Genomic DNA, 13414 nt, shown 5'->3' on the forward strand with positions numbered 1-13414 from the left:
ATGTGTCCTGGTGCCTGAATTAGAAGGTTTAACGTAATCTAATTGCAGTGTTACATTCAGCCTTCAACCTGTTCAGCCCTTTCCATGCTGAGCAAGAGTTTACAGCATGCATGCTTTAGATACAGATACATCAAACATGAATAAACTACAGTTTTAGCCCACCATTCCAGAGCAACGGTACAACGTATTACTGACCTCTTCTGAACTGACTGGATCTACCTCTTACTCTGGACTGCTCTATGTTTAGGTGATAGAAAATCCACTGTGATAACAAAACACTGGACTAAGTGCTTGGTCAAGAGAGAGAGAGAGGATAGAATGACACAGATAGAGAAAGTTCGTCACACGTCAATTACAGTGCATTCCTCCTGGCCCTTTGAAACAAGTGCAAGCAGTTCTGCCCATTTAAATCCAATTACAGTCTTGACTGTTGTCATGGGAACCACCTGTGATAAACACCCCAGTGCATAATGACCCCGAACTATTTCCCAAATTACAGGCGCCCTCAATCAACACGCTGCATTAGGCCTCAGCTCTCTCTTGGCCCTGAAGGGGACAGGGGACACTCTATCTGCAGATTGCCACCCCCGCCCCTCTGTCTCAGAAGCCTCAGTCCACTGTATTTCTGAGCAGGGTCTGACTCAAATGCACTCACTGTAAACAGCTTTCAAAACAAGTGCTGGTATCTGCCTACCAAACTGCACCTCTACATACCTTATAACACTGCTACACTGACATCTATTCAACACAGAGACACAAAAGACTTCTTTTCGATTTGTAAGCGCTGTTCATTTTTGTTCCTACATATAGTGTCATTGCACAACCTCTGGAAAGGGGTTCCCTGCTAAAATCCCACGCTTGAGGATAATCCTTTAATGGAGCATTAGGGACATTACCGTGCTTTTAATATACTCCCCAAGACACAGCCTGAGTTTCATTTACAGGCACCTCTGTCAAACCAGCCTTTCTCTTTCCACAGAAGCCACTGCAGGCATTTCCACAATCCCAGTTATCCACTGCAAAAATGCTGTAGATCCACACAGTATTCAGGTGCTACAGTGAGATAGAGGAAGATTAAAAGGGGAAACTTTACTCTTTTGTCCTCTTCAACCCTTTCTATCTCTTAGATGATGATCTGTAGTGCCTCAGACTGGTACTGAACTACTGTTCAGTGCATACTGTTCAAACATTTAGATCAGTATAAGCTCTCTTTTCTTCAAAGAGCTGACATCCAACCTCCAAACTGATCTTTGTAAACACACCCCATCTGCTTCCTGAGGCTGAAACGCTTCTTGTAATGAAATCCCCTTTTCTTGGATGTAATTACCATAGTCCAATATTTCCCGACCAAATAACGCACCATAGGCCTACCTGCTCTGACAAAAGTAGTGGTTTGTGCTTTTACCCTTTCAAGATGGCTAAAGATAATCTTACAAATGTAGCACCACTGCTAACAGCACAGAATATCAATTCAATGTTGGTGGATTTAAGTACATTTAAGTACATTCACTCCATTATAAAACAAAATACATACACAGCACTGTGAAAAGTTCAGAGACCACTCTTAACTTTTGTTTAATTTCCAGTCAAAACATCTGTCATGTACCATGTGTATATCAATAATTCTATAGAGGTTAGATATAAGATAGCATTAGCAAAAAAAGAGTTTCTAAAACTAGAGTTAAAAGATACAGAGAAAAATGGACTCTTAACAACTGTGCAAGACATGGTAGATCACCAAAACTATCACCATCAGTTAAACAGTACTTATAGCTTTCATCATCTAATTAAGCTACAGTCTTGCTTCAGATCTAACAATGAACTGACCATCCAGAGCTCCACAATGCTGAATGTGTCTTGGAGTACTTTGATTGCGGGAAGCAGAAAATGCAACCAACCTCTAAGACTGAACTTCCCTGCAGATTTCTTTAAAAAACTTAAAGTAAGTTTCCCAAAAAGATGGAACTAAAATCCTGAAAAAAACTAATACTCCATTTCGTTGTTGATGTTTCTGTGACACTCTCTGTTAAACACACATTTTTAGATTTTTTTTCCTAATGTTAAAAAAGTAAAAACTGAGGGGCGATCTCTGACTTTTACACAGTACTGTAAAAGCGCAAATGATGAAAAACTGCATGTGGCACTGAACAAGTCTTAGCTGAGTGTTATGAAGCTTCCAAAAAGGGAAGTTAAATTTATTTCTTATTTAAAATGTAAAAAAGTCATAAAAAAGGCTCCAGCGACTCCACAGAGCTAGATGACTATCTCTGATAATAACTGTTTGGCCGAGCGCAGATGTGTGTTTGAAAATGAGCATCTGGGTAATTACAAGAGTGATAAAAAATGTCCAGTTAATTTGTAACTATCAGACTTTGCTTAAACAAATTAAATCACTGGTTTAGCCTGAGGAATCTGATGACCCGTGAGAGCTTTTTCTTCCTCCCTTCCTTTTGTCTCTTTCTTACATGTTTTTGCTCTCTCTCTCAGATAAGTCTGCGGGCTTCTGTAGCCTTCACATGAGAACTACACTGTAGGACGTTAGCATGCAAACATGGAGGTCCAGCTCTATGAGCAGTGCAGCATTTAGAACACTGGGTGGCTCTGTGGGCCCCACACCATGCTTCAGATTTATATATGCACCAATCCCCCTCATAAATAAAGCAAAACATGTTCCAACAGGCCACCAAAACGTAACCTACAGCCGTCCTGTCCTGTCTATCTATACATATCAGAGAGCGGCCACCTCCTCCAGCTCAAAAAGAACTACAGAAGCCCATCAAATCTTCCACAAAGTTCAGACAGAGGATACAATTTAACATATTTGAGGAATGTATAACAAAATCTGGGCCACCAACCCTTCATGGAAGAGAAAAAAAAACAAGCACACTGAAAAAAAAAAACTTTTTCCTCTATGTTTCATCACTCTTGATGCTTAAGACCCCCCTTGTTCACAGAGACAATGCTGGATGAGATTACACGTTGTTCCAAAACCTGAAGCAAAGTACACACGCGCAGAAAAATTCCAACTTTTTACAGATTGGTCCTTAACAGAGACCAGGCTCATCTGCACACACATTCCTGCCAACTGAAATAAAACAAGCAAGAGACATTAATGATATTCAAATGCACTACCTAAACACTCTGTCTACCTTACATGCTTTACCTTTATTTGGAAACCTAAATTGCTTCCATGTGTGGCTTGCTATTTCAGTGCACAGTACATACATATAAATTCTTTGCTCTATAAAATATATGGCCAAAACCCTGGCAATGTTCTGGTGCAGTTTGCCTTCAGCTGTTAACTGCAGGCCGAGGTGTTTCTGTTGTTAAAGCATTAGAAAACTTGGCTTTGTAACCTGGCCGCTCACATCTGCATGTTGCCTTTAACTCTGATTTTCTCTCTACATGCGTGAGCTCTGTGAGAAAGTGAAGAAACAGCCATCATGTGCCAAAACATCAAACTTGTGTACATGTAAACAGCTTTATTTATTCCTGCCTTCTGTCAGCAGAAACAAAAAAATGCACATGCGAGTAGAATCTTGGGGGATGGTGGGGAAGAGAAGGGTGGATAATGTACGCTTCGGTCTGTGTTCACCCTATCTTGGATTTTGAAATCTGACAAAGCTAGGCAGCTAACAATGAACACCTACGTGTGAAAGTCAGGGAAGAACAGGGTCTTATTAATTGACAGCATTCCTGCTGGAGCTTGATTGAGAGCGTTAGATTTCGCAGTTGTTCCTGTGGGTCAGCACATCTCCCACCCTCTACCTGCTTTGCCCTGAGTGTTTTCCAACTCCCCCACTGCACGCAAACAAGGCAGCTCACTGCTGAGAAAACCAGCGCTATTAAAGAAAAAAACAAGTTCAGCTTTTCTGTTGAGCTCTCCGGATGAAGCTGGCTCTCCGTCAGTGCTCCGAAGTCTTTGTAGCTTATATTTATCTAAATATGTCTTTGGAGTAAATCACAAAGCTGTCTGGCCTTTTGAAACTGGCTGAGCCCAGCCCTATTTTGGAAGAAGCTTGGCTGGATTCTGGGAGGCTTCGTTTCTCTGAAAACAATCAGTGGGCCGCTGCTCCAGCACTGAGCCGCAGCTCCATGGTTTATACGCTGGAGACATGCTGAACTATTAGCCAGCTATTGCGGCCTGCAAAAAAATGCACCACTTTACACAGCAATGTACAATTACTGTAATTATCATGCAAATGCTAGTGCCATCGGCGCATCTGGTTATTGCCCTAAAGTTACAAGATTGTGTTAAGAGGTAATTACAACGCATATTACAGGGAACTGAGTAAAAACTACAGTTGTATGGAAGAGTTTTGGAAAGCGTTGTCAATCACTTCACTGAAGTAGCCACCCAGCTGCGTCAGAGCTGTCCCAGAGAACGCTGGAGTCACACGTTTGTGATGTAGGCTGGAGCGTCACAGTTGCCTCGCATGCTTTTTTGGGCTGCGAGGGCCAGGGCTACCTCCCATCTGGAGCTCAGAACTCCAGCACATCAGGCTATCAGGAGCAGAACACGGTGCCTCGTGTGAGGAGGGTAATTTGTTTCTAATAAATAAGTGCTGTGAAAGAAAACAAACTCAGCAGAGAGGGGGTGCGGAGAACAAAACAAAGGAGTGCTTCATGATGCATAAACACACCGTAGGCAAACAATTTTGCTCATTCTGAGAAGGACAGGCACACACGAGCCAGAGGGGAGCCTGGCCTGGCCCCAGCCTTTAACACCCATGGTAGGCGTCAGGCAAACTGCAGGCCTGATCCATCAAAGCGGTCATGACAAGCCATCATCACACCCTGATAGATGGACAGCATGCCTCTGCCAGCATTATTGTCTTCAGAAAATTAAAGAGAGACAAAGAGCTCAGAATTGGCTGAGAGAGAAGCGGTATCCTGCACTGTGCTCCCTGTCTTCCCCTAAATCACACCAATCACATGCAATCTGAGCTCAGCGTAATGGCAGGGAGTGGTGGAGCTCTGTGGCTATCACTGAGAAAAATATCCCGTGCTCTAATGCTGGGGCCTGACTGCACACAGGAAGCGGACTTAATATGGAGACCCACTCAGCGCCACCATTAATAAATAGGAGCAGGCATATTCATGGCCTCTCTCTAATTCTTCATTTGCTTTCCATTATCCATCGGCATGGAGATTGGGGAGAGGGAGGAGGAAGCTGAATCAAACCATCCCCTCGGATTGCATGAGTGTGTGTGTGTCTGTGTTTGTGAGTGCGTGCATGTTTCTTGGCCCACACAGAGCAGCGGGGTAAGGTCTGTAACTGCAACCACATTCTTTCCTTCCAGGCAGTGTAGGGCTACACACACAGAGCACTGACCACAAACGGCCTACATCCCTCATCACGGCCTTCTTACAGCAGCACTCATGCCCGCCCTGCCTTTAGCCACTGGCCCATAGGCTCACATGTCCTGGTCCGTCTCCCCACACCTGGACCTGCCACAGTGGGGCCATGTCTGCTCTGCCTGGAGCCTCTTTGCTTTCACTATCATCTTTCCAGGCTACAGTTGATTTGTTCCTTTAACAAAGAAAAACTTTCAGGTTAGCAATGCTACTATTTAGCCTTTACATCAGTGGCTTGGAGTCTGGATTTGCATCGTATTGTTCCCTAATGGTTGTGTGATGTACTTGCATAATGCATGCCGGGTACTTTAGTGAGAGAACACTAATGGAACATGAACATAGTACAGAATTATGAATTCTGTCAAGGTGATGAGACTGAGAGGTGCAATGTTGCACTATAGCATACTACATTACATAGAATATAGCATATTAAGTGCTAGTTTTCAGCTGAAATACCCCTTTAAGTGCAGCTATCTAGCATAAGAGGTGATCTGAAGCCACTTATTTGACTAACTTAGTGATTCATCTTTGGATTTTAAACCTCCATTTGAACTACAGAATAACCTCTGTTACATAGCATTATCTGTGGTTTATGTCTTAATGGAATGTCTAAATATTAAAAAAAAAAAAAACTAAGATGAACATGGAAATCTGTATATTGAAGTAAGCACACCCTTCCCTGCTGGGTCTTCCTCAGAGCGAAAGCACTTGTTACCTTTCCCTGACCCTTGTCAGTGTTTCCACCCTTTTAGTCAGGGCAGGCCTAGGTCTGGCTAGCCCTAACCAGAGTGGGACGTGCTCAGACTGCTATGTCCAGCTGGCCAGGCCTGAGGCTTTTAATGGGAGGGTTAGGGGTGAGGCCATTCATATCACACTATCATCACTGAGTATAACCAATTCTGACAAGGTAAGGTTACAAGCTTCACCATAAGCCACCCCCGCCCTGCACAGCCCTTATTACCCAGACTCTAGTTTAGATTTAACAAATGCCAAAGAAAAGGGGACTATAATTTAAAATGATGGTGAGGGGATAAGAATGGTGGATTTAGTGTGTATGTCTGGCTTTCCCTCATCTTTTCCACTCCTTCACAACTGTCTACGACCCAAGAGAATGCTTATTAAGTCGTGATAAATAAGGATATCATTGCCAATAATGCTTTTATGAAACTGCTGGCAACGGGGAGGAAATGAAACCATCATTCCTGCTGATTGTTTCTGCGAAGGCTCGGATATCCAGTGAGGAAATATTAAAGGCTGCTTCATGAGCCGTGGCTGACATAAAAGGAGAATTTCACGTCTGTAAACTAAGTCATAATCGCTGCCATCAGCCATGTATCAAACATCAGCGCAAAAATCGAGCTCTGTGGCATGTGAACACATCTGCTGGATCTTCCCAGAAGCAACAGCTTAACCTCTACCGGCCTTGTGGAAACCATTCAGAAACCACGCAATGAGGTTACTTGAGACGTTAAAAAGCCCCAGCGTGGCTCCCGTCCGTGTCACATTTACCTCCACTTGCACAGAACACCCCAAAATCAACACTAATAAAGCTTAACCCCTGGTCCGACTTGAGGCTAACCTGAGAGGGCTTGTTTCACTAAGACTGTAAACTCATAAATGAAGCCTTCCCCAGAAGCTAGGCCAGAAAAGGCTGCATGGCCTGGCCCCCAACTCAAAGCCGGAGCAGGGAAACGATATTCGGGAACAGGAATCCAGTCTGTCCAAGGAAAACATTCGCCGTAGCACACCTTCACCTCACTGTCAGGAGCACAGAGCGCAGGCTGTGTCACCTTACGCCGGCCCAGGCCCTCGGCCCATATAAAAGAGCCACATCTGGAGGAGGAATAACACGGCGCACAACGCCGCGCTGACAGTGTCCTCTTTAAACAGCGTTTTTTGGGAAAAGCCAAATATTTGAGCAAGCTCCCTTCCAGGACAATGATCAAAATTAAAACAGCAGGGAAAGTTTGACTGCTCATTTTTTTCCTCTTGTTTTTTTTTTCTGAGCTGGGATATCAAAGAGAAGTACAGGGACTTACAGACGACCCAGCTTGGGTGTGGACTGGAACAGCAGCTCCGGCAGAACCTGTAGCCGGTTCCGGTTCAGACGCCTGTGATGAGAGAGAGAGAGAGAGAGAGAGAGAGAGAGGGAGGGCAGGGGAAGGACGAGAGTTAGAGTGGTCAAAACAACCCCAGTCACAAGAGGAGCAGTGAAATGCAATATGAACATTAAAGCATGCTTGTTGGAGAGATAGTGGAACATGAGCATGCGAGGCAGAGAGACAGAGCTTAGGACTGTTTGACTTTACACGTTGACAGAAAGCTGACGCATGCAAACATCTGCCCTGGCACAGAGAACAGAGATTGATGGCAAGACAGGGCAAACACGAACAACACACAAAGAAGCCAATCAATCTTTCTGATTAGGGCAATCGGCCAGGTCAACCCGACCATCAGATGCAGGAACATGGAGACGGCATCCTGGGGTCAAGGGTTACAGCTCTGCCATGGCCGCTTGGAAAGACATTGACTTCCTCTGAAGATGGCTTAGGTTATCTCCCACAGCAAGCTGTTAAAGGCTCTTATCCCTCGCATGAGCCTCCCCAGACTGGCTGAGGGCTTTCATGGGCTGACCCTTAACCATGGGAGCAGAGGGTTTTAATCAGAGAATGAGAGGATAATGGTGACCCTGTGGGTCACGGGCCAGGCTGAAGGCATGTGGTGGAGGAGCGCTTCTGTCATCTCCCTCTGTTTTACTCCATCCACCTTAATGACATCAGCAGGAGCTGAGGAAAGGGATTCTCCGAGCAGTATCAGCTTTCAGCACAGTGCCCCGAGAGTCACGATCAGTTAGAGCTGATAGCCTCAACTCCCTAGCTAGACTTACCCAGAAGAGACAGCAGCTTGCTTTTTTCTGCAGTTGTAGAGTTTTTTTTAGCAGCAGAAGACAAATTTGATGCTGTTTTGCAAGGCTTTGATGTCAGACTCAGAGACTGAAATTAGGCTTGCTCAGTCTAGACTTTTGCCCCTTGCTGAACTGTAGTTATGTCCCATAAATGAGAGCCTGCACTATTTTGGGCATCATGTGAAGAATATGCAATCTAAAAACCTCAGGCTCTTAGAAATGTCTCTTCCCTTGGTTTTGGTCTTTCTAACAGATTATGTTCTGAGAGGAGAGATTAACACTGCTTCTGCAGCACTTTACCAACATATTATTACCCAGTGATATACAACGCAGAGATGTCCGTATGAATAACCCCTTCATGAAGAAGGAAAATGGCTAATTCTGTCTTTTCGGTTGGTCTTCGTATTAGGTAATGGAATCTCTAAAAACTGCCATTGTGCTTATTTTTGAAAATATATTCTATACACGTTTGTTATATTAACCATCATTTTGAGCAAACAAGTAACTGTAAACTTTTTGGGTACAAACACTGTCACTCGGGTGATATTATTTTCAACACCTTTATTCAGGAACATAAAAAACTTGTTCAAAAAGGTTAGGAAAGCGTACAAATATGCAACTTTTCCCTGAGAAAGTGAATAATCCTTAAATTTAATTTAAGGTACAAAGTTGGACTCTAAGGACCATGTTGTACATAGAAAGAAAACGGTAATAAGTCTGATACACGCTATTAACTTTTTTTTTTTTAATGGGTTTCGATCATTAGATTTTACAGTGCTTTGACAGTGAAAATACCTTTTCTCACAGTGTACCTTTGAGGGTATTTACAGTGTTTGTAACTTGGTAGATTAAAGTTCACATTTTATGACTATTAATGCTATTAAGCTATTACTGAATTGCATTATGGTCTGAATGTATGTTCACACATGTTCAGGAACTGCTGTACTGCAATTAGCAATAAAGCCACTGTGGAGCTGCGACTATAGCAGTGATTTCGCTGCTTTCTGTGGACAAATATGATGCATTACTTTAAGGCCCATTGTGTCAAAACAGCCAGCGCATGTGGTTTCAGTCAAAGACGCTCTCGTGTCCAGATACTGAAGTATAGACACCCACGTTTACACCACTAGAAGACCTGTGTGTGTGAACATGCTGCAGGTGCTTCAGCAAGTCCACAAAACACTTGAGAGAGTTTGTGTCTGTGTAACACAGTACAAAGTAATACATTACAGTGATTTCATGACTTTATTTTATAACAAATAGGTGTAAAACAATACAACTTAAATTTAGATCATGTTACAGTTACTGACTTAATAAAAATGCTCCTTGCGTTACTTGAACGTTTCCAAGGGAGAAGTATTAAATATCTATTATATAGTCATGCAATATTAATAGATTATTATCTACATTGGTCCTTGTGTGCAATTTGCATATGATCTACCTGCTTTAGCTGACTGTGTGGCTTGAGCTGTTAATTTTAATCGAGCGCAACTGACTGCGTCTTGTTCAAAGGCAAGGATTTAAATCATGTTTATTGTGATTGGCTGTCTCTTTCTAAATATGGTCCTAAAATGATAACCAGGTTTTTCCATTTACCTGACATTTACTAGAGATTTTTATAGGTTTTAGAGAGTAACATAGATGTAAAGCAATTAGTTTCCCAAGAAATGACAATTGAGAGATATATTGCTCATTTGTAATGGCATCCTTTTTGAGTGACCACCCCAACACTGAAAGGAATATAAATGGGCATGTTAGGTATGAGGCTGAGTCACCATCACACTGGTCGTACTGGGTCACTGGGGACAAGCAGGGCTAAAACACTGTGAAATTCCTAATGTGAGTGACAGGCAGAGGAATGCACAGCATAAGACCCTGGCAAATACACAGCCTATGAGGCAGATGTTGACTAAAAGTTTTCAGGGGTGGTAACAAACACACACATTTCATCTCACACTAGTGAAGGCAGATGGCCTCTAAATTTACTTTTCTTTTCTTAACACGCTGTCAGCGGGCAGCGGATTTGGTCAAATTCCGACAGAACCACACACATCTTCACAGACAAGAGAAAAAACTCAAACAATTCACACACAAACTCAGAGTCTCTGAAAAAGTAAGTCCTCAGCCAGCTGTGCAGTCTGTGCCTGACCTTGCCCATATATAGCAATGGGCTGCTTGTTTGCCTTGACCCACTGGTCAACTTCGCTCAGAGGTGTTAAGATTCTCACCAGCGAAGGGTGAACGGATGTCTGTCTCATGGCAGGGAGCAAATGAAGATGGCAACCTGCAGCCCATGAAATTGAAGTTTTTGAAGTCACCTTCAGATTTTTAAAAGCTCCATTTTAACCACCTGAGATGCCTTTTTAGAGCGAGACAGACAAGTTAGTGGTCATAAAAATGAACTTTCTGCACAACGAGTCACACACACATGCTAGAGTTGAGTACAGAAACACACTGGCCTTTACAATTTGGGGACACACAGCTGTTTATGATAAATGGCCAGGTTTTCTTTGTTGTATAGCAATTAGAAAGCTGTTTGGGTTTTGCCTTATTTATTTGCAGAACAAAATACATATTCCATTTTTTTTACATCTAATTAGTCTTCAGAGCAGAGGGGAGAAATGTAATCTTACATTTTATACATTTTATTAGTTGTGATGCACTCATCAACACTCAATCCATTAAAAGCACCTTTGGACAAATGTTAATGTTTAATATTAACTTTCAGAAAAGGATAGGAATGAACATGTAAAATGTAAAGAATGCAGGCATTCTACACACTGAATGTAGAGAAAATTATTTTTTGAGAGAAAACATTTTTAAAGAACAGGCCTCAAAAATGCATTACCAGGTGATATCTCAGAAAACATGCAGTATTTGTGGGAATGCTGTTATTATTTCAAAGGCATATTTCGATATTCTAGTTAGGAAACAAGCTTCAAAAAGAAACATGACATGACAAGTCTTCATTAAGCTTGTTAACTTTTGGAAAGTTGGATAAGAATTGAAGAAACACGCTGAAACAAAACAGTTTGTTTTGACATTTTTGAAATGACAGGTTATGAGAAGACTTGTTATAGATTCAATTTGTTATTTATATATTGCATTTTTGCCTGTAGAGTCTTGCCTTAATTGAAAAAAAATGCTTCTGAAGAAAAGATTTCAAAAGAAGGCAATGTGTCCCCCAATATTTTGGCAGACAGTGTACAAAAGTACTGTGAAAGAGTGTTAGGCAGCCATGAAAATCTACAGTATCTCTTGCTTTTTTTTATTTTTTAAAAAGTTGTTATTATAAATACAGTTAGACAAACAGGTTTAGTTCATTAGCAGCACTCATTTAACATAATGAAGGATTGATTAGATAAACTTGGTATTGGATGATGACTGTAAACATTTGGTTTCTTTGAAGAGGGCTTTGGCAGTAGTTCATATAAGAACACTGAAAAAGTCACACTGTTATTTTTAATTGTTTACTCATGTGTTTATTCGAATGTTAGTGTTCTGAACTTCTGTACAGTACTATATATTGTACATTTTATAGTGATGATACTTACAATCTCTCCAGCTGCTTGAGGTCCTGAAAAGCTCCTCTCTCAATCACACTGATCTGATTGTTCTCCAAATGCCTGTGGAGGAAAAAGCACAGCTTCATTATCCGATCAGATTCACTGCCACAACTACTCCCTGACACTGATTACTCAGCCTGATTGGTTAAAGCAAACCCTGAAAAGGAGCCTCCCCCAACGTGAATTCATCATGTCACAACAGTTAACGATAAGCTGATTTTAATATATTAAAACCAGAGATGATTTTCCTCTCTGGTTCTCCAGAGCGCGTGGTCGGCCCCCGGAAGGATGGCGTTTGTGTCGGACATGCCTGTGAGGTCCTGGTGGGCACATTCGGCTCTCCCTTCTGCTCTGAACACGTTTCAGGGCCCCTAAGGTTTTCCAGATGCATTACAAAGGGACTACATCGCTGTGGACATTTCATGTTTAGATTTGTGTCTCTCTGAATTAGAGCCAACATGCAGTGACATTCATGGGAAGCCAACCAGACTGCCACTGACGGATACTCCAGTACTAGATGATACAGGCCAAAGGAATAAAGTGGAATGACTGGACTAAAATATCCAGAGCCTGTAATGTGGAACTCTGCTTTGGCAGCTCTATCAGGGCCATAAATTGCCTTTTAAAGCAAATGTTTGTACATGGGTCTGTATTACTGCCATTAATCCATGCTTTGTCATTTTTTTCTTTTTTCCGAAAGAGATGACACACTTGGCTATGCACTACAGAGAGGCTTTGGATAAGACACAGTATGAGAATACCACAGATTTTCTAGTCCAGATCCAGCACAGCGAAGCCAAAAACGCAAACTAGTTGGCTTTTGCTCCAGATAGGCAGAGCCTGTGTTGAATCATCTGCAACAATCACATTCTTCGCTGATAACAAACATATCCTATAGCCTATGCCTTACATCAATCTAGGACTGAATAACAATCTGGCTCATTCATACAAATAGGGGGATCAGTCCCATGCTGGTTTATGTATTGGCATTAAAAGTAATCTTATTCAATCCCCTCCAGATGGGCTTTGGTGTGTGGTGGGGAATAATAGCTGTTCTTTTTTTCTTTGCTTTTTACTCAATGTTTTTTGAAGTGTTCTATAGAAACATATGGGGCACAGGCAAACACCTATGATTTCACAGCGCTGAGGAAGAGGGCAAAAGCCATATCCACTGAAGGCTGAAGTAACGCGCATGGCATTTGAAATCTACTCTGTGTTGTTCTTGCCCTAAGCACTAACTAGATGTGAGGCTTATAGGATAGCTCAGGTCAGTGCAGTTGGCGTTTCCTCAAGGATTGAGTCATGAGAGGAAGATAGGCTGTCCGTGAGCAGAGCTCTCGAGTGTATGCTGAGGTGTGTGGGGAGGCTTGTCTTATCAGATTGAAGGGATCACAGTACCAGCGCTCCAGAGAGATAAGGGGGTCCAGTGCGAGTTACATGGGGCAAGAGGGTGGCCTGCTTTGGGGGTTTTCATTGTAAGGTTCTGGAGGTGGGCAATATGGCAAAAATGTATCACTGATACTTGAAGACATTTTGGTTTTACGAAATAAGAAAAAATATTTCATTTTTCTGAAGGTTGAAGTGG

The 13414-nt window shown here is 42.3% G+C and overlaps 1 protein-coding gene across 1 annotated transcript in view; it reads right to left on the reverse strand.

The window, feature by feature from the left end:
- The window catches only part of slit3 (slit homolog 3 (Drosophila)), a 221940-nt gene that overhangs the window by 190896 nt on the left and 17630 nt on the right, over positions 1 to 13414 (reverse strand). Inside the window, exons 3-4 of the mRNA XM_017690095.2 lie at positions 11818 to 11889; positions 7398 to 7469 (exon numbers count right to left, since the gene is read on the reverse strand). Of these exons, the coding sequence (XP_017545584.1) occupies positions 7398 to 7469; positions 11818 to 11889 (144 nt within the window). The remainder of the gene's footprint in view (positions 1 to 7397; positions 7470 to 11817; positions 11890 to 13414) is intronic.

The sequence above is a fragment of the Pygocentrus nattereri genome, chromosome 8, assembly GCF_015220715.1.
Source record: "Pygocentrus nattereri isolate fPygNat1 chromosome 8, fPygNat1.pri, whole genome shotgun sequence".
Classification (NCBI taxonomy): domain Eukaryota; kingdom Metazoa; phylum Chordata; class Actinopteri; order Characiformes; family Serrasalmidae; genus Pygocentrus; species Pygocentrus nattereri.